At 40.8% G+C, this 27,867-nt stretch overlaps 1 protein-coding gene across 11 annotated transcripts in view; it reads right to left on the bottom strand.

Annotated features, from left to right (window-relative positions):
- PHACTR1 (phosphatase and actin regulator 1) overlaps nucleotides 1–27,867 on the bottom strand; it is a 291,827-nt gene that overhangs the window by 52,087 nt on the left and 211,873 nt on the right. For 9 of the 11 annotated variants that reach the window (XM_048940524.1, XM_048940521.1, XM_048940525.1 and 6 more), the window contains 4 exons: nucleotides 20,952–21,032; nucleotides 13,654–13,839; nucleotides 12,540–12,746; nucleotides 4,224–4,557 (listed from right to left, as the gene is read on the bottom strand). In XM_048940524.1, coding sequence (XP_048796481.1) covers nucleotides 4,224–4,557; nucleotides 12,540–12,746; nucleotides 13,654–13,839; nucleotides 20,952–21,032 — 808 coding nt within the window. The remainder of the gene's footprint in view (nucleotides 1–4,223; nucleotides 4,558–12,539; nucleotides 12,747–13,653; nucleotides 13,840–20,951; nucleotides 21,033–27,867) is intronic. The other 2 variants (XM_048940528.1, XM_048940530.1) reach the window with 1 other exon arrangement.

Genomic DNA, 27,867 nt, shown 5'->3' with positions numbered 1-27,867 from the left:
CTGTAAAATCTGTGGGAAAAAGCATATGCTTCTCCTCTATCATCATAGTCTCTTAGATCTGGAATAAGGAGTTTCACTCCTACCAGCATGTTCTGATCCATAGGACACTGTCCTGTACTTATTAGTTAAAACAAAAACTCAAATGACTGTATATACATTGATACTGTTTGGGTATATGCGAGAGACAGAGAGAAGGAAGGCAGAGATATCATGTGTTTCTTACCTTAAGTAATACTGAAGTTAGACAAAAAGCACTTATTTTGACAAGCTTTTTGGAAGATAAATGTTTTCTGAATCAAATACATTTTATATGATTTATAAGACACTGTCAGGAATATTAAATGCATTTCATTTTGTGAATGTATGGTCTGAAGCTGAACTCTACGTCCCAGAGGAAACGGTCTCACAAACTCTTTTGGACAGCACACTTTTCTGCTTCTCTGTCATGGATTCAATTCTAGTCCAGGGTGAGATACAGACACTTAACAGCTTCTCAGTGTATGCACTGAGTCAGTTCCTATTGTACACCAGTCCACAGAGTAATTGAAATCATTTCTTGTCTTACCAGTCTGATGAAGAATTCTCTAGGCTTCAGGTCAAGAAGCTACTAAGTTGGAGTTAAAGGCATATTACGATGGTATAAGAGGCTTTCTAAAGCTTCCCCTATTACTACCTTTTGCTGAGATCCTTTTGGGCATGGTCCTTCCTCTCAATTTCAATTCAGTCAGGAGGATCAAGCCTTTGGTGGATGCTAGTGGGAAATAATGGAGCTTCAGTATCTCTTAAGATGTGTCACAGACTGGTAAAAAATCACCAGAATAGGCGACCTTGAACACAGCAGGGGGGTTGAAGCTAGATGATCGTTGTGGTCCTTTTCAGCCCAGGCCATACTGTGATTCTATGACTCTGTGATTTATGCTGAACATATATACTTTGGGTTGAAGCTGAAATCTGTTTGCAGTAGGTAAAAATTACCAACAGACGTTGCAGAAAAAAGGTTACATGGAAATCACACCTCTTTTTGTTTCTTCTTAATCTATCAAATACCTGGTAATTTATCAGGGAAAATGAAGGCACGCTGGCAGTGCAAATGATGTCTTAATAATCATATTACAACAAAGGATAGATTTCCCTTCTAAGAATAGTTTACAAATTGATGTTTTAAGTACCAGATTTTTTTTGGGCATCAGAAGTCTTAAGTGTGTAAATGAACCTAATGCTCTGTAGTGTCTGCAATAAAACTAAAAAAGATCTGGGAATTAACTGCAGTTTTAAGCAGCTAGAGGAAGAGAAGCTCAGTAGCTTTCTCAAGGTCAAACACAGCAAAATAACTTCTGGCTTTCTTTCTGGTACAGAGAGACAGCTCATTTTTCTTTGGCCAAAACTGTAGTGCATTGGCAAATCAAATATTGTTCTTCAGATGCTGCTAGGCTATCTGAATTCCAGAGACCCCATCTGCAAAAAAAAAACCAACAACAAAAAACCAATCAAACAAAAAACCCATAAAGATTGCTAGAAGGGGGTGTTTCACTCTTTCTTTCATCCTGTCCACACTCACAGTCCTGGTTGAAGGAAGGATTGTGAAGTATAAGATCAGTTCAGCAGACAAAATGTGGAACTGGTGTGTGTATCAATGGAATATGATTGATGGAAAATGGAACAGAGCTGAGATTCTACTCTATCAGGAACGAAAAACCAGACACAGGGAAGAGAAAATAATTAATATAGGAAACAACTAAATAAAATGGAGAGCAGGATACTAATCTGTATTCGTCTATGAGATTCTCCTTTATTAAAGAAAATAATCCCCCAAATCACCAGCCTTGGAATCAATATTAAATGGAGTAGAAAGGCTATTATGCTATCATGTAGGACTGTTTCAAGAGAAAGACTGATCAGCAAAAACAAATGCCTCAAGATTGTTGGCCCAAGAGCAGTGACCCAGTAGTGTCAGAAGGAACAGTAAAGCTCTGGATGTCACTGTCTATCTTATGCATGAAACAGACGGGAGCACATTACTGAATTTTAAACAGAAGAAAGTAGATCTGGGATCTGTGCAGTTTTAAAAGGCTTTCAATATTTCTGGGCTGAAATGTCCAATGAGATATATTGAAATATGATTTCCACTGGGTTCCATCCAGAGTTTATGCAATTAAGGGAAAAGAAGTACTGACAGAAGCATTAGAAAAAAGCAGTATTTGGTACAACTAATCTCCTAAATTAGATGTGTGTATCTTAAAAATCTGCACAGGCCACAGTCTTGCTTGGAAAAATAGTTTTAAGATTTTAACACCAAATGTCAGTTCCACAGACCCTTTTGTCTATCAATACTATGAAATAACAATTGCTGCAGTAAAGGAAACAGTCATTTCCCATTTTCTCTCCTGTGAATAGAAACATTATTGATTTGTTTTGACAAGGAGAGTAACTGAAGTATTCAGTACTTTATTTCATGAATGAAAGAACAGTTAATCACCCCAAAAGGCTATGAAAAACCAACTGCAATATCATGAACTAGGATTCATTTTAATTTTTAATGTGAAATATCAGTGCCACAACCTTTTTTACTCTCTTCTGCAGAGGGATGCAACTGCATCATGTTAAGGCATGAATCCTTGTTTATTACATTATTAACAAGCAGCACAGCTTTGAATTCAAATAGTTAAAACCAAACAGCATAACCTTCTTTAAATCAGTTAAGCATACTTGCAGACGTAAACTTGATGGATGCCTAGAAATTGGAGCATTTGTTGCTGTGGGGCAACAGATGCCACAGTGAAGTCATACTCTGAGAGATTTCACTGTGCCTTTTGCACACAATGCGAGCCAGACTGTAAGGTCAGTATCCAACCTGTGCTGGGGATGGCAATAGCAGAGCTGCCACAAAGGAGCCTCTGGGAGACACTGCTATCCTCTGCACTCAGTGCACCATGCTCTGGGCTGATGCAGTGTGAGAGGTAACTAGGTGGTCACTAGGCACAAGATGGTTTGTGGATGCTCCTTCTAATCCTTCTGCTACAGTTCTTTTATTGATGGGAACAGGAATCTCTATCACTGTCCTTATAGTTTTCCCCCAGCAGAGAATTCTGTCAGGCTACAGAAGCTTTAGCCCCCTTGATCTAACTGCAGAGATCTCAGTATCCTGGAAGTGAAATAAGCTGACAGAGGAGGACAGCCTCTGTTCCTCTATTTTTAGTGGCAGCAAGGAGAATCTGCCATATCTAATAGAAATCCTTTTAACTGTGCAATATAATGAAGGTAATGTTATCACAAAGAGATATTGGGGCAAGTCATTAGGCATTTTGTCCATGAGACCAAATATTTTAGCTTCCTGTATAACAGAAGGATGATCTGACGTGCCTAGAACAAGCTGGTTACAAAGCTGCCCTTGTAACTATAAAGAACGTCATTTTTGGACTATCTCCTCTATTCTGCAACTTGCTCAATTTTCATCTAAAAGTCAAAATAATTTTTCCAAAGCTTGCTGATCTAGTAGTCTATGTGGACAGCTTGCATTTATGCAACATGCTTCACTTATTCAGACCACTTGAAACAGCATTCAGAGATGCTCACAAGTGACAGTAATGAAAAGCAGCCCCAAGGTGGGTAAGGCTCTTCTGATTAAATGTACAACCTTCCTCCAGATGCAAATGCATAAGAAGGGAGCTGCTGTGGAAAGGGTTAAATACTTAATTTAAAGTAACTGAAATAATTTAAATAGTGTATTAAAGCCCTGCGAAGTGATTTGTACAAAGTTCTCATAGGTTGTTTTGAGCTAATTGGTAATACTAATCAGATGTCCTGGTTGAGTAGCACATTTGGTTTAATGGTCTTTTCTGAATCTTTTATTTCCTTTACTTGTTTTTTTTTTCCTTTTAAGCAATCCTCCACATAACTGGAGCTGTGCAGTTATATACTCTACAGTATATACTGCAAACCAGACACGTTCTCTTAGCCTTTTCTACACTGGTAGTGTAACCTAGCAAGGACAGGACAAGGGCTCAGGAAATTTGGTCTTTTTCACCTTTCTGCCACACAGTTCTCTAACAAGCCTGGAAAAGCTTGTCTCTGTTTCTCCAACAATGACTCTGCTCCGAAGGTGCTAGATCCCCAGAGAAGGGGTTTCCAGTACTACCAATATGACTCCGATGTTAATACGGACATTGAGGCTAGGAGGAAAACAGTACACATTAATACATTTTTTTTAAAAGTTGATCCATTACCTTTCTAGTCTTTGCATGGTCATGGCTAGTGTTTTGTTCAGTTCCTCTATCATCCGGCACCCTGAAGGGTGTATGGGCAATGTGCTGGATCCAGAAGGCAGGTGCTGGCTGTGGCTGCCGTACTGGAGCTGGTGCTGGTGAGCTGCTAACTGGGATGGCAGGACAGTGTGATGGTGCTGAGTCAAAGGCTGCTGGGAGCTCTTCTGCGTGGAATAGGATGAGAGAGAGGAGAGGTCTGGCCCCCCTAAGGGCATGCAAATCATGACTTTCTTTGGAGGTAGTGGAGGTGACAGTTTAACTGGCATACAAGGCAGTTTCACAGGAGCGCCAGGATCTAGAACAGAAGAAAGAGAGGCCCTGGTGTTAATTTTCATGGCAGTGCCAGGGTGAGCAGGTACTGAGTTTGCTAATCAACGCAGGTGTGTGCTTCCCCTCCCCCATGTGACAGACAGCTCTGCATGGCTTTCATTCAGCACTGTCTTTTTTTAAAGATCAGTTCTTTTGCAGCAGATCTGAGTCTCACAAAAACATCCCAAGGTTGCACGTGCCCCTTAAGAAACACAGTAAGCAATGCTTAACAAGGCTTGTGGCACACTTCAATACCTTAAAGCACTAATCCCCCAAACCAGCCCTGAAAAGTAAGCACAACCTCTCCTACTCAACAGGCACTGAAACATGGAAAGCAGTTTGGAGTCTGAAGTGATGGGAGGACTCATCACCATCACTGCTGGAATGAAAGCTCAGGCATACCTGACCCTTCTCAGCTATTGCAATGCAATTACTACAAGTCACCTCTCTTACAGCTTTGTAAGGTGCAAAAAATCTGGTGTCAAAAACTACATTAAAGGGCAAAAGAGAAATGAGATAGGGTTTGAATGTTAGATAGGAGTGACCTGGAAAAATAAAGGATACAGGAGGAGAAGATGGTAAAGGGTGGAAGATAGTTAGGATTAACATGTTATTTTACAGAAGACTTGGCAGACACTCTTCTAATTTTAACCTTTTTAATTCCAGAAATATTCTCGAATATACATTATATAACATCGAATAACAAAGAATATGTTATATGTTATATTCGATGTTATAACACAGAATAACATAGTTGTTCTGTCAAGCAAAGATTCCCCTGGTTTCCACAGAAAGACAAGGGAAGTCCATAAACAAACACCTCTGCCTGGACTAGGCTGCAGGATGCAGATTTTTAAGCTGCACAGTGAAAGGGTTTCAAAAGGGAGAAGAGGTAATGGGATGGCTTGGAGTTCCCAAAATGTGTGTGGGGAATGATCACAGAATATGCTAGCAGCAAAGAAAATGATAGTAAATATATATATATTGTGAGCTGCAAGGCCAAGCCCTACATAGCATGGCATCCCACCCCAGACATTTGGCTCTGCAATGCTCTGCATGCTCTGTGGCTTCTTGTAGCTTCAGTTCATACTTCTTGCTGTAAAATGGGAAAGGAATTGAAGGGTCAGAATCTTCTTATGGCCCAAGAAAGCTTGCCAGTAAGATGCTGCTTCCTCTATAGTTTTAAATGACATCACTCTCCTGAGTAATATCTGATTTTTAAAGACCTTTTCCAGATGGTACTTCTTAGTGTTAACTACCATTCTCCCTGATCTCTTTATCCTTCCCTCCTTATGGACTATGCTGGGTTTTGCTTGTACTAGTATCCACATCTACTAGCCAAGGTGCACAAGGTCAGTACCAAGACTTAGAAGATCTAATGCTTCGTGGAAACACTTAAGGACAGTAAGGAGGAAGAAGACCATGCATAATGCCAAGCTCATTCATGGTACTGGACTTTGCTTAGTGCTACTGTGGATGCTTTACTGCACCCACAGTACCCACTTGAAACTGATGTTACTCTAGAACAAAAAAGCACACACAAATAGCAAGCCTTCCCTTTCTTCAAGAGACCAGGGAGGAAAAGGGTGTGCACAGATGAAACGGAGGCATGGACTGATAGTGGTCTTTCCAAATTGTGGAGTAGGATAGTTACAGATGTGAGAACCCAAGTGTTTCTGTTTTCAGTGCAGTATCATATCATAGAATCATAGAATGGCTGAGGTTGGAGGGGACCTTAAAGATTACTCGGTTCCAACTCCTCCGAGATCTCCCCAGAGCATTCTGTTCACCAAGCTAAACAAGCCCAACTCCCTCAATCTTTCTTCATAGCAGAGATACTCCAGTCCTTCAGTCATCTTTGTGGCCCTCTTCTGTACCCACTCTTACAGCTCTGCATTCCTCCTGTACTGGGGGCCCCCAGGCGTGGACACAGTTCTCCAAATGGGTCTTCACAAGCACAGAGTAGAGGGAGACAAAACACACCCCTCTCCCTGCTGGCTACTCCTGTTTCAATGCAGCCCAGGATACTGTAGGTCTTCTGGGCTGCAAGTGCTGGCAGACTGCTGGCTCATGTCTAGCTCTTCATTCATCAGAACCCCTAGGTCCTTCTCCACACAGCTGTTCTCAGTGAGTTCTCCCAGCCTGTACTCTTATTTGGGATTGCCTCAATCCAAGTGCAACATCTTGCACTTGGCCTTGTTAAACCTCATTAGATTCTCACGTGTCCACTTTTTGAGTATGTGCAGGTCCTTCTGGATGGCAACCCGCCTTTCTGTTGTGTCAACTGCACCACATCAGCAAACTTGTGAAGGGTACACTCGAACCCATTGTCTGTCACTGATAAAGATGTTGACGAGCACTGGTCCCAGGACGGACCCCTGGGGGACACCACTTGTGACTGGTCTCTACCTGGCAACAACCCTCTGCCTATGACCATCCAACCGTATCTTTATCCACCAAATAGTCCAACCTTCAAACCCATATCTCTCTAATTTAGAGATGATGATGTGGTGTGGAACTATGTAAAGGCCTTGCACAAGTCCAGGTAGGTGACATCAGTTGCCCTTCCTTTCTCCACAGATGCCATCACTCCAAAAAAAAGCCACTGGACTGGTCAGGCACAATCTGCCCTTGGTGAATCCAAGTTGGCTGTCTCAAATCACCTCCACATCTCGCATATGTCTTAACATTTCTTCCAGGAAGATTTGCTCCATGGTATTCCCAGGCACAAACACGTGGCTCATTGGCCTTTAGCTCCCCGGGTCTTCCTTTCTCCCTTTCTTGAATATGGCACTGATATTTCCCCTTTTCTAGTCACCAAGACTTTGCCTGACAGCCACAAACTTCGCCTGACAGACATGATATCTGCTCAGTCTTGCCTCTCTTGAAGGCAAAAATTCCAATTCATCAAGACTGAAATCTAACTCAGGGGACTGCCAAATGACAGGGCACTGTCCTCTCCACTAAAGCAGATTGTCTACTGTACAGTAGAAAAAAAAGACTTTCAAGATTTTCTTTGCAAGCACAAGCAGGTCTCCAAGTTACTGCGTTTCTGTGTTTTTCTTACATACACATTAGTTGTGTATATCTTCTTTTTGTATTCTCCATAAAAGAACACATCTTCGATAGAAGATAAGTAAGAAAAAGGAGTAAATTATATAGAGCCCTGAGAGCATAAGGCTCCTATGGGGTTTGTAGTAACAAAATGTGTTCATACATTTGTGCTCCAGGCAATTTCACTTCGGGAGCTCGTCCTGAATTACAAAAATTATCCTAAGATCTTCATTTTCACATTGAAAAGTGCAGATCTGTCTGTTAGTTTTGTATTTGTTTCTGTTGTATGCTCAATTAACATCTTCACCTGACGGTGTCTGTGCCATGATACACCATTATTTTTTTTACATGATATACAGAGTGAATTCAAAAGAGATTCCAACTGCAGGTATCTCTTGCTTCCCCTCAGCCTCGTCTGCTCTGGGCTGAATGAATCAAACGACTTGAGCTCATCCTTACACGCCTTGGCCTCTAAACCCTTCCCCATCTTTGTAGCTCCTATATGGACTCTGTAATAGTTTTATGCCCTTCTCATACTGTGGCACCCACAATTGCCCCCAGTGCTCGAGGTGAGGCCATACAGCACAGAGCACAGTGGCACAACCCCTTCCCTTGCCCGGCTGGCAGTGCTGAGCCTGATGCACCCCAGGGTATGGTTAGCATTTTGGGCTCCTAATGTCTAAATGCAGCCTTGAAAGTGAACCAGAGCCATTAACTCCACTCGTCTACTGTCTACCTTCAGGAGAATTATATGTGCCTGTTAAAAAAAAAAAAAAGACTGAAAGGAGAATGACTGCAACAGAAGGAAAGTTTGATCCCTTCACACAGAAACGTATCAGTACGTTTTCACTGTCATCAGTAATGGTGACAAGCCGTGCACTGAAAATTAAACAGAGTGGACTGATTAGCAAGTGTTCTGAACAAATGGTTCAGAACTTTGCTCAAACCCATGGGTTCCAGGCTTACTACTAGAAATGCCACCACCACTGTGGATTAAAGGACAGAATGACTTGTCCATTGTGCCTAAATCCTGAAAGAGACTGCATTTTACAGTTCTTTCTTTTATTAATGTCACAATATTTGTGATGCATGAAGCAGAGATAAAAATGCTTATTGTCTCCAGTATGGAATATCCATCAGACATTGACATTTGTAGATAAATAAGTAGCTGGGTAGGAGAAATACGAGCAAGGAATCTGTGATAACTGTCTTCTCTGTAGAAGATTACTACAGTTTTAAATCATTGCACAAAACACTAATATGACAGAAGAGAAGCCAACTGTGTGAAGCCAGGTGTGCAAGTCTGATTAATCTCCTTTGGATTAGATTCTTCATGCACAAAGTAATGAGAAATTTTGCAAGATGTTGGTTCCCAATGGGGTTGTGACCACTTAAACCTGTACATGGTTAAGTAATAAGTGTGTCATAATTATGGAAGAGTTGTTTAGACATTAAAAGTTTTATGATAATCTAGAGACTCAATCCCAGCAGTTCAGTTAAATTTGGTCCCAGGTGATGATTTCAGTTCTTCCTTAATCTTCAATGAAATGCGGGGGCTGAAGCATTGTCCTAAATGCCTGAGCACTGCATGTGGATATTGGAAAATGAAAACTGAAAGAAATTCTGCTCATGAAGTTTCTATAATAATGATCATATTTGAAAGCCAGCAGGAGCTCACGAGGAGGCCAACAGGAAATGCAGAGCAGTGGATTGACAGTATCAAAACAATTAAGAATTGCATTTTTCTCTGGGCCTGCCCATCTTGTGCTAGAAAGGAATCAAATAACAATTAAGAGAGGCATGCTGCTTTGTTCCAACAGGGTAAAAATTAGAGAGAGGCTGTGATGGCATTTCCACACCCAGTACCATGACAGGGATGCTCTGTGCTGATGCAACATTACCAAGACCATTGGGAGATGGTGTGGAGAAAAGTACCAAGCACCCCTCCGCAGCACCAGAGGCACCCCTGCAGTGACTGCTCTACAGTCTGCTCTTGGCCTGTCTCCATTCCCACATGGCTTCATTCCCTTCTTAAGGCACTTGGGCCTTGAGAAGAGTCATGCCATGGCTGTGTCTTCTTTCTTACAGCCCCTCTTTAGATACTGAAATGCTGCTCTCAGGTCTCCCCAGAGCCTTCTCTTCTCCAAGCTGAACAGCCCCAGCCCTCTCAGTCCGCATTTGCAGGGGAGATGTTCCACCCATTCCATCATTTTTGTGGCTTTCCTCTGGATCACTTCAGCAGGTCCACATCTTTCCTGTACTGATGACTCCACATCCAGACCCAGAACTCCAGGTGAGGCCTCACCAGCACAGAATAGAGGGGTATGATCACCTCCCTCAACCTGCTGGCCATGCTTCTTTTGATGCAGCCCTCTGCACTATGAGGGAACATTGCTGGCTCATGTCCAACATGCCATCTACCAGACTTTTTCAGCAGGGCTACGCTCTCTCCTTCCTTCCCCCAGCTTGTACTGATAGTGGGGGTTTCTGCAAACCAGGTGCAAGACCTCACATTTGGATTTCATGAGGTCCACTGCTTGAACCTGGGCCCACTGCTCGGCCTGTCTGGGTCTCTCTGAATAGCACCCTGTTCCTCAGGCATGTTGACCGCACCACACATCTTGGTGTCATCTGCAAACCTTCAGATGTCACTGTCATTGATGAAGAAGTTAAAGAGCATTGGTCCCAGATCTGACCCCAAAGGGACATCATTTTACTGATTTTATACCTTTAGTGATTTTATAATATCACGTTCCCATTTACATTTGTAAAAAACACATTTACATTAAATAGTTATGCATATGCACGTATTTGCATACATACAAACATGTTAAGACTGAACTTGAGGCATTTCTGTAACTTCTGACTGAAATGTGTTCCATCACAAGGTCACATTTTCCCTTGCACTCTTGTTGAACAGAGATAGCAGAGAGGCCACTGCTCCTTCCTACCAGTCATGATCAGAATCTCTTAATGTTTCCTTCAATATTCTCAAAAAATATTTAATAGAGAAATGGGTGTGTAATGAGAACAATCTTCACCTCAAATGCCAGGATTCAGATTTTACCTGTTTTCCCATACACAAGCTGAGGATGTCTCTAGGGTTATTAGTAAAAGAATATCCTTAATTCTGCTTCTCACTGACGAGGGTGCTTCGTTAGGATTGACTGCTCATTTCCAAAAATTATACATGGCTAATATGATTACCACTGGAGAACACAAGGAGCTGAACAAACACATCCTTAGACCATGAATGTAAATGGATCCTTAAGAATAAGCTTAATGCTTTTATTTATAAAGTGTGTGCAAATGAGGCTTTCTGTTCTAGCAGGAATGCCTTAACCAAATCTAAATCTCAGCTCTTTTCTCCTGCATGTACAACAGTCTGTCCATATGCACATACAAGAGGTCAGTTATGATCGAATGAGAGATGAGTGAAGGTTACCTTCAACTAAGAGAAGTCACAGTTATATTTCACTTTAATTGGAAAGTCATCACCATCAAGCAGTTGATTTATGCTTAAGACCAATTCTACTTCACACAAAATTTCCAGCCGCAAAAAAAACCCCAAACCATCAGAAGCACCCATCTGCAATGCTTCTGCTATCTTCCATGAAAGGAAAGCTTCTGAATGATGGCTACTTAGTACCAGAGGTTTTTCCTACACCTTATTTTTCTTACCTACACTATTCCTTTTTTATTTTTATTATTTTTAAATATTTTCTTCATGTTGGCCTCATTTTTGAGCCGCTTTTTGTAATTAAAATGAAGTGGAAGGTAATAGGAAGCTGTCACTTTCCTCACCTGAAGCTATTAATACTGCTACCTGGCTTTCCAGGTTGCAGAAATACCCATTTGGTTTGTAGTATAAGGCAATTATGTGTAGATTTTGGCAGGCAAGAAAGCAAAGAGATTCCACATAAAATGAACAAAACTATACTGAACAAAAATGTGCAGCCATCCAAACAGGAACATGAAGAGACCACATACAGTTATGAGAAAAAACCAAAACATGTTCTTCCCTAATGAGCTCTTTCCTGATATTTTTCTTAAGCTACATAAAACAAGGAAAACTGAATATTTTTCACATTAGCCCTGAAAAGGCTGGAGTAGCATTAACACCAGAAGAGCAACCCAGTGAAAACACTGGGAGCTGCCCCACTACATAGATGAACCATATCTCATCTTGAGCTTGGCTTTCAAGGCGTTACATCCTGGCAAGTGGCTGAAACTACGAGCAGACTGTTCAAAAGATACAGGCAAGGACTTAGGGAATCTTTTTTGTTCCATGTAAATGAAATAATTCTCTGTTTCAGTGGCCTAAATGACAGACAGGAGAGTGGAGTCCAGAGGAAGCAGGTGGCAGGAAGTGTGAGCAGGGAGCCAAAATGGCAAGAAGCCATGGGATAGTACAGCCTGTGTAAGGATAGGGGGGCAAGTGAAACAGTGAAAAATGTAGGGTGTGTGCAGAGGGACCTGCCCAGAAGGTGGTTGAGGGGAGAAGTGACAAAGAGTAATAGCAGAAAGCAAAATTCTCCCTCTCCTCTCAACCCCAATGCTCTTTATGATTAAAGGCAGTTAAAGATATCCAGTGTTTTCTTGGTATTTCCTTTCCCATCAATGCACATTCTGTAATTTCTGTGGCAATGGTACATCTTGATAAAAAAGAGTGAAGGAAATGCTGTGCTGGCATTAGGTAATTATGTCTGAGAGGGGAAGAGTACTGAAGCAACCCTGATGATGGTACAGCCTGAAAATGCTTTGTGATACCTGCCCTAGGTACAACACACACATTACCAGTACACACAACAACATGGGTGAATATCTTTACAGGACACAGAGCACCTTGCTACAAGGGCAGGCTTTTCCTATAAGGGAAATGGTAGCGCTGAGGGTCTAGGAACACCAACTTACCAGTTAAGTGGCTGGCAATCCTGGCAATAGGTTTAGGAGGCAGGGCAGGGGGCTGTTTGAGGAGGGACAACTGTTTCACTGGGGTGTCCTCATGGTCTCCAGGGAAAGCAGCAGATTTTTTGGGGGGAAGTAGCAGGACTGGCTTAGCTGTAGGATCTTGGGACAGGAGGACTCCAGATTCATTGGATGTGGGGCTTTCTTCAGACACTGGAGGACACAACCACATCATAGACGCAACAAAGTTACGAGCAAAGCAGTAGCGGATACAGCCATTGTAGAAGGTGAAAAGCAGAGCAAGAATGCAGGTTAAGACTCATAGATTTCACTCAAACATTGTGTAACACAGAAAGAAGGAAAGAAAGAAAAAGAGAAAGAGTAACACGCATCTACACAACAGACGAATTTCCCATTACCTCTGACAGAAGTCAGCTCCCTTATGCCTGCCTGGGACGTATTCCTACATGTTGAATACAAATGCAAATGTTTCAAATGTCACATCCTGGATGGTCTGTCACCACAGCTTGCTCAGGACCTTATACGTTAGCAGGGGGTCTTTAGATAAATACTATAACCGTAAAAGCACCTAACAAGGGCTATTCCATTTCAAAGAGGTCACGCAGTTCACCTGATGGCAGATGGGCACTTTTGCTAGTCACTTTTCCTCATCTGACCTTCGTCCATGACTCTCAGTGCTACACAGAATGAGTGGTTAACTTAGATGTGCAGATTGTTGTCTCTCTTCATAGATTGAGGACGAAGCTTAGATAGCCTCACCTAGGGCAGCGCAGCTGGCTGCTAATTACTGAAAGTTGTATGATGTAAATGTCACCCAACACCACATGGCGAGAAAAGGACAAGACATACCCCAGGGTTTAAAAATACTGTCAGACCACTTGAGCTCATTGGCACACCTGAGAAGTAGCAGGAGAGAAATCCACAGCTATAAGTTCACAAAATGCAGAGACTTTGCTTTACTTGAAGACTTTACTTGTGTAGAAGCAGCAGTTACTGCTGTGCTGAGAGAGCAAACATTTTTTTATGGAGCACTCAGTGATAATCTATTTGCTTTATCTCCTCCTCCACCAGAAGACCTTGGTCTTCAACAAGATGTTACCTGTCCCATCCATGATCTCTGTGGTTGGGAGCACCTCGTACGAGCAGGGTTCCCCAGGTGCTGAGCCTGATTCCAGTTCTGCTAGGGCTGGCAGGGATACCTGGCTGGAGCTCAGCACTTGTCCAGAGCCCAGAGGCTGCCCATTCTCCAAAGCTCCTTCTTCATTTGGTATGGAGAGCTCTCCATCTGTTAATATTTGGAAGAAAGCAAAATGATAACAGAAGACACATAAATAAGATGCTGAAAGAATTTAAAGTGAATTCTGCTAACAGTAATATATTGTTTGTGAGTGAGAAACCTGTACTAAGCCATTGTATGTTTGTAGAATCAGGGATAACAATCAAAACAATACGGTTTGGATCTCAAAAATGCAACTTATGTTGAATAATTTTTGAATATATCTGACTGATGTTCTGTCTGTAACAGTTTCACACAAGTGTGACAGCATTTCATTTGCCTGACAGGGTTGTTATGTGATATGATATGTGATGTATGAATTATGTATTATGATATGTGGTCTAAGCTGGATGGCTCCCAGTCACCTTTCATCTGATAGAGTGATAAAATCTGTTTTTCCCTCTGTCTCCACTTAAGCTGCAAACTGAAAAATGAGAATGGGCTGGAAGTGAAGCTATCAAGCTTTTTTCTTTAAAAAGACAAACACAACAATACATGATTTATATTTCAGTAATAATAATAACAACAAATATTGTTCTCTTCCACCATTTTTTAAACTCTTAGGGGCACAAACAAAATCACAGACATATGCCACTGTTTTATATACTAACAAAACTACTGTAATCTTCCAGCATGACCAAGAGTATAAGTAAGGGAAAGAAAAATTTCTATAGTTGCCTGGTGAAGGTCTTGATATTAAGATAAAGCAAATTACATTTTAGAAGTCTTTTTTTTTTTTTTTTTTTAAGTCCTTATCAATAACTTACCAATTTGAGCAAACATTTCTGGATCAGCAATTGTTAGTTTTTTTCCTATCAAACACCACTTCACATTAGCAATAATATAGAACAGAAGGGTGGGTTCAGCTCATTCTCCACAACATCAACCCACATGATTTTTATATCAGAACTTGTTATGCACAGCCCTCTGGTACCTAGAGGCAAAGACTACACAGATATCTCAATTACAATTTTATGAAGTGTTCTGCCATTATGAGTAGAAGCCTGAAAATATAACCAGAATGTGACCTGTAAAGCAGAAAGCCCAGCAGGCAGATAGAGAGATCCTGGTGTTATCACACATTCAAATTATCATTTTTCAAATCAAATTCAGAATACCCAGTTCTGGTTGCTGATTTTGGGGCAACTGTGACTAGCCATATTATTGCTCACTGTACCAAACAGACGTACATCATTCAAGTGAGCACACATTTTCCCCTCACAGGGATAAGATGCGCATAACGTTTTGGAAAACAACAATGAAGAGATAAAAAAAATGTTAAGTTTCACTTAGACGTCGAGACACTGCAATTAACAAGTCTGGAAAGAAATCAGATTATTTTCTGTCTTGTAAAGTCTCTGCACAACGTGTAAAGATGATCTATTGTTTATTTTGGTATTGTTAGAAATAGCGAGGTCTTGACATTCTTGGTTATCTTGCAGTGTTTTTGAAGAACTAGAGCTTTTACTGTGTACTGTTACATAACAGCAGCCTGAAACTCTACCTGTAGCTTTCAGAGCAATCAACTGAGCTGGCAAAAGGTGGCAACATTAATCAAAACTGAAGGTTTCAGCCAACTGTTCACACACAGCTTCACTGTAGGTGCTTCGGTCATTCGATACAAACCACTTTATTTCCATAGACAGCAAAGATCTAACAACAGTTCAGCCAACATTTAAGCTGAATGTTTTTTTGACTTAGCTGTTTCAGTGGAAATACTATATATTCTGTTCTTGATTTGTCTCCCTTTTATAAACACTCCCCTTCACGGTGGTCAGGATAAAGGCTGCTGTTATCTCAGATGCATGGTTTCATGACAAACTGTAACTATTTACTGAGCAGAATAACTGCTTTTTGAACCAAAGACAGTGATTATATCCAGCAGCATTTACTAATTTCAGCACAGGACTAAATTTAACCAGTATTCTTACCTAAGAGATTTTTTTCTTTAAGGATATCTACATATTTTAATGAAGTGAGATGCCAATTGTAACATGTTGATCTTACAGTCTTAAATGCACTTTGCACTTCTCAAGGTATATTCAGCAAAGCAAAACATCAGATAAGGTTTTGACTTTCATTTTCCAACATAATAACAAGCATGACAGTTCTCTGTATTGACAGCATAACTTATGTTAATCTTCCCTCCAAACATCTCTAATCTTCATCTAGACTCTAAAAATCATCCTCAGATTTGACTGAAATGATCAGATGACCCAAAATGATGACTGAAACATATACCTGAATTTTGAGCTTGCTTAAAGCTACAAAGGGAGCTGCTAAAACACAGAAAACAGATCAAACACAGATAAAATCATCATTTGTAGAGTGAAGAATCTCTCAATGTGAATTAATCCTGGATCAGAGGCATGCTTGACAATCAGATATAAACGGCAAATTAATTGCTATTTTTAAAGCACTAAAAGCTATGTTAGTTAGCTGACATACAAATGAAAAGAATTCTAGTAATGCAATTATGATATATATGGATGAATCAATTAGTCTTAAGGAACTGACTAAGAGTTTAAAGTTAATTTTGCACATTGATAACATTATATTTTGTTCTCATGCTCGCTAAATCCTTTGCTGCATTTTCTCAGAGCCTGCTGTTTCTAACTGGAAAAAGATTTTCCTTAGATGCATGAGTCAGTTTGATCTGGAAGGGACCAAAGTGAACAACATGAACTCTGCAGCAAAATGAGCACGCAAAGGATGCTGCCCTGCTGATCCTGCACCCTGCCATGGAAGAAGCAGAACCTCAGAGAAAATTCTTCAGTGCAGAAAACTCAACCCAGACTTGTTGGTTCACCTTTGCATATGGAAAAAACAATATGGGGTGAAGGCTCAGAAACATGGAGATGTTATGCTCAAAGGAGGTGGACCCTGGGAGCTTGTTGGGCCTAGCAGCTGGACTGCTCACCGAGCACCAGTCTTATCTACTGGAGGATGAGGGTTTGAACTCTCAGCTTAGTGTAATTCTTAGACTATCACACGGTCACGAGGCCAGATGGAATCTACTCCAGGGTACTTAAGGAGCTGGCAAAAACACTTGACAAACAACATTTCATCATTTATCAACGGACCTCGTCAACTGGGAAGCTCCCAGATGACTGGAGAACTGTCAGTGTGACTCCCATTTACAAGAAGGGTTGTAAGGAGGATCTGGGGAATGATAGGCCTGTCAACCCGACCTTGGTATCAGGGAAGGTTATGAAGCAGATCATCTTGGCCAAGAATGCCAAGAGCATACTGGTTTGTATCAGTATACAGCAGCACCAGTCAGTAATGGTCAGTAATGCCAATAGCACTAGTGAAGAAATTGTCCTCGTGTACTCAGCACTGGTGAGGCTGTACCTTGATTTGTGTTCAGTATTGAGCCCCTCACTACAAGAAAGACATCGAGGTCCTGGAGTGTGCCCAGAGAAGGGCAGTGAAGCTGAGAAGGGTCTGGTACACAAGTCTTATGAGGAGCAGCTGAGGGAATGGGATTGCTTAGTCTGGAGAAGAGGAGGCTGAGGAGAGACCTTATAGCTCTATACAGCTACCTGAAAGAACATTGTAGAGAGGTGGAGGTTGGCCTCTTCTGTCAGGTAACTAGAGATAGGAGGAGAGGGAACAGCCTCAAATTGTGCTGTGGAGGTTCAGGCTGAATATTAGAAAAAAGATTATTTTCAGAAAGAGTGATAAAACATTGAAACAGGCTTCCCTGGGGAGCAATGCAGTCACCATCCCAGGATATAGATCACCATCCCACATATAGATGTGGCACAGCTTAGTGGATGAGATGAAAGGAGGTCTTTTCCAGCCTTTATGATTCTGTGATTCTATGATTAAGCATGATTTGTACTCAGGAACTCATTCACCAGATTCACTTTTGGTACTTCTTGAAAATGTCTTAGTGTGAAGCAGCCCAATTTGCACGTGGACAGTGCCTAGGTGGTACAGACCAGTCTTTTTGTTGTTTCCTTCCTTTGGAGCTCTGCCTGCCTTATCACCGTATCTTTTGATTCTGAACACCTTGGAATAGAGAACTTCTGGTATGACTGAAAAATGTCAAGCTCATGAGCTCCTTCCACGGATAAATGACCAAGGAAGTGAAAATGATACGGAGAATTCTACATCCCATGTTACTTTCCATTTTCAGTTGTCTTCTCAGTACTGGCCTGCTTTCAAGTAAGAACAGCTAGGAAATTATTCTTGATGGTGAAGGGTAGGAAGGTGGGGCACATCCATGCCGAGGCGATGCAACACTAAGCTCTGTTGTTTGTCGTTTATCATTCACACAACACTTTCAAATCCTGACAGGACATAGGTAATTTGAAATATGGGTTTTAAAACCTCATTTTGTTCAGATGGACAGTACAAAAATACGAAGATGAAGGTCACCCATGAGGAATCATTGCATTATTATCTGTGAAGCAAATGATCAGTATACATATTCAGAATTTCCCACTACAGGAAAATTTGTTTATGTTCAGATTAAAGAAGAGGTATGAAAACACTACCAGTCCGTTTAATTCTTTGACTGGTATCATAGCACACTGGGCAACTCTATAGACAGTCGCTTTTGAAATGGTTACAGTTTGATGTTAAAATCAAAGCTATTCATCTTTTGATGAAAAGAGCTCACTGTTTGAGCTCTTGGCTCTGCCAGTCTACAAACTATTAGAACAGAGGCATCTAATCAGATACTTCTTCAGTGTGCTGTTTTTCTAAAAGTACACTGTATTTGAAATAAATACAGACTTTGCCTATATTTTCAGAAGATTCAAGTTACAGAACCTATAAAAGAAGGAAAAGTTATTTGGGCATGAGTCTGGACCTTGCCAAGAAATGAGCTCCCTGCACTTCAAGCTAGAGTGGTTTCACTTCAACAGTTTAAGTATGAGGGTCACCGAAATAATAAAATCATTTATTGTTTCCCAAAAATAGCAGCTGGAATGCAGTGACTCTTCTATGTGTGAACACTGTGACCTGCTGTGCCCTGTTAGCTCTCACCTGTTGGATGACACAGTCACCTGAAAAGCCAGCAAATCCCAAAGCAAACCGGTCAGAGAGTCACTAAACAACAGGAGAACAAACTGGCTGCCTAATTCTGGTTTTCTTCAGCATAGATGATAAAATAACACTAAGTACACTGCAGTTTCAGAATTCCTGTTCTTATGTCAGTCTATCTGTATGGTTTCCTTTAATCTGTTTAAGAAAGAAAAAGGCAAAATAATCACTCCTCAGCTTTGGTCTCCTCTTTGGAAAGGCAGAGATTTAGCACTGGTTCCGTGTGTCGTCTGTGCAAGATGATTCTTGGCGTAGAAAGCATAGAAACAACCATCAAATAAAGCTTTCTGCTATGAAGTGCTGCGCTTCCACAAAGTATTGGAGATTAGCTATCAGGAAGTACAAGGAAAACGTTATTTCTGCTTAAGGTTTACAGCGAGATATAATACCCTTTATGAGAACTATGCTTGTCCTGCTATATCAATGAAGAAAATGTTACTTTTCCTCTACACATTTTGCCTTACTTACATTCTTAAATCATACGTGATCAGCACTGCTATACCTATACACAACTATCTTCCCCTCTGCTCTGCTTCTTTCAAGGAAGGACTCCTTAAAAACTTCACAGCTTTCTGTGTTTGCAAACAGCAGGAAGTAAGGTGAAGATACTGAATTAGACATCTAACTGTGTTGAGTGACAGTTTCCTGTTTAGTTGCACCTGACAATAAAAGTCTGATGTCTCTACATCTTGTACTGGAAATAGGAAAAGGCAGCACGTATTTCATACTAGGTCTTTCTGATATGAAAAGGTGAAAAATGACTACAAAGAGGAGATTTTTTGTTTGTTTCCAGACAACATAATGCCTACTTCACCAGGTGACAAAGAAGATTACAGACCACTGCAGCCCTTTGCAGGAGAGAAGGGAGAATTTCCCTGAGTTTCAAGGCAGAGAACAGGATCAAGTTGCACAGGGGAGATTTTATGAAGGTGAGTGTAGGGATGACCAGAAGCTGACTTCCAAGCTCCCCAGGGTGCTGAACCAGGAGCCTTGCTGGCAATGGAGACACCTGGCTGCACATTCAATCCAAGTCACTGTCCAGAAAGTGCAAAAACCAAGGCATCAAAAAGGGAAAATCTTTGGCCAGTTGTGGTTTCTACTCTGCACTTGCATCTAGGATGACTTTCAAGACAGCTAGCCATAGTAAGAGCTCAGGCATCCTCAAAGGATTAAAAAGCATCTAGAATAGGTAACAGATGAAAACCACAGAAAGTAATCACAAGCTGCACATTGATTTTGTTTGGATTAGTAAATTTTTACATCATCTCTTCTTTCCCAACCAGCTAGATCAAAGTAGATCTAAATGATCCAGATTTTCTAACATAGATCCTACTTAGAAAAACTCTGGAAGTTTATAACTTTGATTGACTTTTACCAGGTTTTGTTGTGGTATTGTTAAACACTTCTAGACTTGGAATTAATGAGGCATCAAAGTACATACCTAAGTTCTACTGAAATTAAAATACAACCTTGGCATGCCAATACAGTTTGCTTAATTAATTGCCTTAGTTACTAACAAGAGAAGCAGCAAACAAACAAAAGCTGGAGTTAAGTACTCACAAATATGTGATATCAATTATTCGTTATGCTACCTGTGTAAAATAATGCTGTTTTGCATAAGTAATACATCACCAACTCAACAAATGAATAATTCTGAATGGGGAAATATTATTGTTATGTATTCTGGGTTATTTCAAGTGTTCTATGCTATCACACAATCCCAAACCTTAAAAACATTTCTCCACAACCATTAATCCTACAGTGACTCAACCAGAGATAATAAATGCATGCAGAGACCCATTCCATCTCCCCTCAGTCGGGATGCCTTGCTGTTTTGCAGCAGGTGACTACAGTACAGTGTTGTGATTTATATTTTTACTGCTTTACTTTCTGATTAGCTTACAAGTTTATTTGCAAGATCCACCAAGAGATGTTTGGAGACCTTATTCTGTACGGTTCTGCCATTCCAGATGGTATTGCCAGTTCTTAATGTTATGACAAAGTGAGATCTGTCCATAAAGCTATATGGGATGTCAATTTAACATCGTGAAAAGAAGAACGCTTACCTTTGTCAAAGATTTCCTTTAGCACTCCTCGTTTTATAAGCTCCTCTCTGCTTTGCCTCATTGATATCTTTCTTTCCAAAGCTGAAAGCAAAGGAGAAGGGGGATTATTAACAGAAAAGAAAGGAAATGTTTCAAAACGCTTCTTCTCCATTTACAGTCAGTGGCAAATGAGTCAAAAGCCCAAAGAAACTCCTTGGTTTTGAAGTAAGGCTCATATTGAGAGAAACATCTACAGACTGGCTCATTTGAGGGCATGTCTCAATTCCCATTTGGATACATGACCCAAGTGTTTCTTGCTAGTAAAGAGAGAACAAAAAAATAATGCAAATGTCTGTGAGGGAAAGGTAAAAAAGAAAGTAATGTGAAAAATCATGGAGAAAGACTGTGGATTGGCTGTGGATTGTCCTCTGGCCATGGAAGAGTACTGGCACCGCTGGTGCCCTGAAGACAAGAGTAATTTGCTACTAGCTCCAATGAGAGTAGAACAAGGCATTTGGGATAGTGCCAAAAATGAGCTGTTTAATGGAGTCTTCTCCCTGGAGGGGTGTTTTCCCCAAAATAAGTACAAACAAATGACACTCCATGACAGTAATTTAACACCAGGGCTCAACAGCCTGGGTCCTGTATTTGCTGCTTGGAGACTGTGGTCACCGGGGCAGCAAGATGACAGATAGAAATTTCATGTTTGTTTAGTTCAGCAGTAATTAAAACAATGTCCAATTAACCAAAACATCACAAAGGACATGGATTCAGGCGAACTGCTGAAAGGCAGCAAGCAAGGGGCACGAGAAGTGATGTGCAGGAGGGGCTGTGGCTGTGTGCGCTCTCCGAGAAACAGGCTCATGCTTGCCAAAAAAGAGGCACAGTTAAGGGCGAACCGCTTCTGCCATATGCTCCCCTATCAGACACAGCGCAGATGCACACACAGATGAACTGAGACTTTGCTTCTTCAGTCTGCCCAAGGCAGATTTAAAGCAATAGGGGCTCCAAAACACTCTGCCCCTGAAAACACAAGGATGTAACCTTTTCCGGCGCTGCTGGCTGCTCTCTGTTCCCAGAGGGACACAATATACTTGGTGAATTAGCTGTGCTTACACTGACACACTGCATTCATTGCAGTTTATTTGCTGTCAGATACGAGTGGCTTAGCACGAACAAGGCAGTGCTGATTTATAAAGCATTCAATTCCATAATATCAATTTAGATCTCCCCATTTTTAAGATCGGCTTTGAACATGTATTCTTTAGGACTGAGAAAGCCAGCAGACACAATCTGTAGCTAATAAAACCCCTGCTTTCTTCTGAACACACCCTCTGAGCTTCAACATCAATCAGAATTATGGTAGTACAAGCCCCATTGGCCCGCTGTGTGGCACAGTTTTATTTCTGAAGCTCTTACTGTAACAGCCCAGTTTAAGAAGTGCTTTAGGCACCTCACTGCCTTTCAGCAGAACTTAGATTTCTAATATGCTTTTGACAGATAGACACCCCAGCAATCAGCCTGCGGAGTTGCCTTGTAGACTGGCCGTCCATCTGTCTTTTCCTTGCATCCAAACAGCCTTGTTCTGGTATGGCATTTAAAGCTTCTTCTCTAAGAACAGCCACCATCAGTCCCTCCAAAAAAAAAAGTCAAAACAAGCTACAGCCAATCTTTGAGCTTTCTCCCACCACAGAGATCATTAAAATCCTGTCTTTAAAGACTAATTTGGCCTTACTGAACTCCTTTTCCAATAAGTCTGAGAAACAGTAATTTTCCCCAAATGCAAACAGAGTAGAGCACTCAGCTTGTGTTGGTTGGAGGGCAATTAAGCAGGGCAAACCAGCAGCAAAGCAGCAGTTTCTGTTTGTAGGCCAGCAGCATTCTTCACAAAACAAAGAGAGAGGCAAATTCTGCTATTTCTGAACTTCACCAGAAATAGCAAAGTAACAGACTCACGCTTTACATACAAATCCGAGCACATGACTGCAGGAGTAGAACCATATGTTGTATACAAGCAGATAGATTTCCATACAAGATGCTTGGTTTTCATACACCATACACAAATAAGCCAGGTGAGAATGGCCAACAAAAGGTACAGACCCCCTGGGGTGTGTAGGTCAAGCCATCAAAGTCAACCACTGAGGACACAAACATGTCTGTCATTTTGCACAGGCACTGGCACTCACTGGCGTTCCTCATCCCACCCTTTTGCCTTGTGAACACTCAGCTAGTTGTGCAGCACAATTACTGCTGACTTTGTAGCCAGGCAATCCCATCACATCATAAAAGCAGCAGTAAGAAACCCAGTAATACTTCTGGGGTCTGAGTCCTAAAGTGAATACTATGCAGAAGCAGAGGAGCAACTTTCCCAAAACTGTCACAGAGCAACGTACTCAAATATAGGGCAAGAATTCTCACAAACACAGATTATTTTGCAGTTCACCTAGCAGTCTATCTAAATTTTCAGAAGACTAAATACATAGGTTCTTTCACACATCTCCTTTTAGTTGTGATCTGTTTCTAATCCAGAATGGCAAAAGGAAAATCAAACCCCCCATAACCCAAATCAAACCACGCCAGTTTGAAGCTTAGATGAAAGCAATCTTTTTTTTCAGTTTCCAAATCCTTTCTAAGTAGGCATAGAACAGAAAGTATTAATTATTTTCCTACTAAGCCAGTTTAATTAATAAGATATTTAGAGGAAGGGCATGCTGGGCTAAGAGCAGCACTGAATGATAATAACAGATGCTACACTAAAACGATGGAACACGCTGCTTTCTCTTATTACAGATCTTCCTCCCGAACAAGTCTTGCACATTTAAATGCGTAAACTGCTATGCTACTGCAGGATCAAGTGAAAAAAAAACCAGCATGCAAGTGTCTAAATGCAGAACTCATTAGGCTCTAACAGCTTGTACAATCAAATGTTTCACTCTGCCTCGATTTCTCTGACAAAGATTGCCAGATCTTTTACGAAGGATTTTATTTTCAAGCAGAAAGCTGATACAGAATGAATTCATTCACTTTCAATTAAGAGGGGATCCACTCAGAGTACATAAAATAAATTAAAAAAAAAAGTACAGTAAATAAAAAACCTCTGAATTAATCCTCGATTCATGAGAACCCTGTAAATTCTGTGATGGGAGCAAATAAATTATAATTAATACTTAACAAAAGATGTATTGCTTCATTGGTGATTTTCCTTGGTGATTAACCTCATTTTGTTCATTTGTACAATCTTCCAGGAGATTAGAAATAAGCATTAAGCCCCCTTTTGGGGACTGCTTATACCAGAAACTAGTTATCTTAACAAATTCACCCGTTTCCCAACAAATACTGTTACCAGCTTGTAGAAGTGAGATGTCTGTATTTTATGACATAAATGTACAGATTTTGCCACTGAGCTCTGCAGTAGCTATTACTTTCAAGTTCTGATGAATAAACAGTGGGAAATACTTTTATTAATGCTCCTGAGCTAGTGCTTTTGAACTCTTCCCCAGGAGCAGCACCCCTCCACTGTTCAAACACAGTCTTCTCTGTGGCAGACCCATTAAGAACAGAAAAGCCCTGACAGGGTCACGAGGATTTCCAGCGCCTCCATTCTGGAAATCAAGCACAGTTTTGTCTTTATTCCTCTAATAATCTGCTGTGCTCCATGATGACAGTGCTCGTGGGCCATTCCTCCAGCTGAGAAGTTGAAGCATGCTGCTGCCTTTGTGCCAAGTGCCTATGCTGTTCTATTAAGTAGCCAAAGAGGCATTTATGTGGTCAGGATATTTGACCTTTCTATCCTGCCATTCTTTGCCCCAGGACCAAGACATCCCAGGTGAACTCTTCCAACATGCATCTCCCCCTCACATAACTTGTCATGTTGCTGTTTAAACCAAGGGGTGGACTAAACACAAGTCCTGCCCCTTCTATTTATCTGGCAATCAAAACTAAAGCCCCAGCAGACTCTTAACTCTGCCTTCTTCTGAGGTTGCCCTTAAGCCTAAAGAGCACTGGGGGCTGCTTTGCATGAATTCCTCCTTTCAAAGGTCATTAGGATCTTCATGATGATTTTAGGAAGGAAAAATCATTAGCTATGAATGAAGCACAGAGGAGGAGCTTCCTGGTCCGTCAATTATATTTGAATTCAATAGGTAAAAAATTGCTTTGCTAATGTTTCAGTTCTGAGTAACTAGAAACAACTCAACCAATAATTTTGCAATTTTAAGAAGAACTATCATTAATTTCCTTTAGATCTGCAAAGGAGAATTTTCCAGGTGTGAATGGATTATGTGTGCAGGAAAAGACCTGAGGGTGTTGGTTGATGCTTGGCTGAACATGAGCTAGCAGTGTGCCCAGGTGGCCAAGAAGGCCAATGGCATCCTGGCTTGTAACAGAAACAGTGCAGGCAGCAGGAGCAAGGAAATCAACCACCCCTCTGTATTCAGCCCCGGTGAGATCACACCTTGAGTACTGTGTGCTCAGTTTTGGCCCCTCACTATAAGAAAGACATTAAGGCTCTGGAGAGTGTCCAGAGAAGGGCAACAAAGCTGGTGAGGGGTCTGGAGCACAAGTCTTATGGAGAGCAGCTGAGGGAGCTGGGATTGTTCAGTCTGGAGAAGAGGAGGCTCAGGGGAGACCTTACTGCCCTCTAAAATGACCTGAAAGGAGGTTGTGGTGAGCTGGAAGTTGGCCTCTTCTCCTGCGTAACTAGCAACAGAACAAATGGGAATGGCCTCAAGTTGCTTCAGGGGAGGTTTGGATTGGATGTTAGGAAAAATTTCTTCTCCAAATAAGTGGTCAGGTGCTGGAATGAGCTTCTCAGGGAGATGGTGGAGTCACCATCCCTAGAGGTGTTCAAGAAATATTTGGATGTTGAGCTGAGGGACGTGGTTTAGTGGGGAAATATTGGTGGGAGGTAGATGGTTGAACTGGATGACCTTGGGGGTCTTCTCCAGTCTTGGTGATTCTATGATTATCTACTATAACATGTTGCATCAGACTGAAACTCTTCTACCTATGTAGACTTTCTTAATAATCAAACAGAGCAGGATTCACCTGTTAAATTTATACAGTGTGAGCTTCTGATTCCAACTGGTCCCCTTATATAGTAAGAGCAATTCTCAAACATTACTGACCTCAGCCCAACGTAGCATCTAAAACAGGCTAAACTGCACCTTGGAAATGCCTTTATTCTTTCCAGACTGCCAAGGAAGCTAACAGTGAGCAGCTGAGCTGGAGAAGCACAAAATGAGGACTGAGTCTAATCTTGAAATCAATATTGACAGGAGAAAAATTTATGAAAGATATAGACAAAAGTCTCAGACCAAGTTGAGAGAAACAAAGGTGTGCCAGCTCATACAGAGTTCTATTAATTTTAGGATTGATTCAATATTTGTAGCATCACTGCTGTGAGCTTGAGGTTCGCACAACTGTAAAACATAGCTTGGATGAAATAACTGTTTTGCTTTGCTTAGCCCTAAATACTTTTTTTTTCTTTTTTCTTATAACATTTTCATATCTCTTGGAGCCTGAAGGAAGGAAAACTATCTTAACAGGTTTCTGAGTATCTGAGATTTGAAGTTTCTTACTAAAGCTTTAGGTCTCTCTAGCCTCAGCCAGGATCTTCCTACAACAGTACTATTTACAAAATCTGTCTCTGATAACTACCTAGAAAGGATTGGAAGCATCTGTTTGACTGATGTCTACCTATGAATTTCCTGTTCTGACTGTAGCCAAGCACTTCCATTATATGAAATTACAAATAAACGAACGTCAGTTGGAAAAAGATGTAAGGGTACTAAAAGTTATGCTTGGTTTCTTAAAAAATAAAATACTATAAATATCTCTCCAGGTGACTCTTTGTGTTGACAAAATCAATCCCTTTCAGTATGTGAACCATTTGGAAAACTTCTGTGGTAGGTGCTATAAGACTAATAAATAGGAACAGTATTGATACCCCACTGGATGAGTAACTAAAACCACAGGAGAAGCAAAGCAATATTACTGTTGCTGCAGAAGTAGCAAAGGGAGGTACAGACAAGTTGAAACAACTCAGCTGAACACCTACTAGGTCATCTGCAAATAATTAACAGCAATCATTGTGTAGCCAGTGGCCTACGCACTAGGCTATAAAATGACCTTCTAGATGCACTGTTTTTTTTAATCTATAATTAATACAAATAAAATAACAGGGAAAAAAGAGGCCCAAAGCCAAAACAAACTATTGATTTTATTTTTAGTACTGAAAGTACAAACAGATTTATTTTAGATTACGATTCCCTAAAACACAGAGAATGATATTAGGGCATATTGCTTCTACTTACATTTAGACAAACTCAAGACACCAGCCCATCTCCTATAAGAAGCCCTGGAGTAGGAGCACGGACAATTGTCCTTTGCTATAGCCTAGCCATGGAAATTACACAGTAGGAATGTTCAGATTGCTTTGGGAATGCAGGCTCAAACCTCAAATTTCCAATTACTAATTAGAAAGGTTTAGAACATATAACAGTTGTCAGACCTGTTGGCTACAGATGAAAATTGAATTATTTCCTCCCTACTGATGGAATCTGATGAAAGTTAAACTGCAGAAAAGGTGAAACCAACCCTAAGAAAACTAGATTTATACTGATTGTTACTACATACAAAGTCAACTGTCAGAAGACAGGCTCAGGATAAAGAGTTTCAAGGTCAAAACTGTAAACAGAATTACAGGAACTAATCAAAGTACTACAAACCCCAATAAGCAAAGAAGATCACAAAACAGTAGTGAAAATCAGAAATACAGTCAGTGTACAAATACAAATTCAGCAAACACAAGGAAAGCCAGATAAATAATATTTGAATGATTTCCTCTAATATAATTAAAGAAGGAACTGAACCAAAGAAATCAGAAATCTCATTTGAGTACAGATAGACTGTATATTTTTCATATACAAAATGATTT

This window comes from Lagopus muta, chromosome 3 (genome assembly GCF_023343835.1).
Source record: "Lagopus muta isolate bLagMut1 chromosome 3, bLagMut1 primary, whole genome shotgun sequence".
In the NCBI taxonomy this organism is placed as follows: Eukaryota; Metazoa; Chordata; class Aves; order Galliformes; family Phasianidae; genus Lagopus; species Lagopus muta.
Note: the sequence above shows the minus strand (reverse complement) of the source record. Positions and strands in the feature narration are given on the sequence as shown.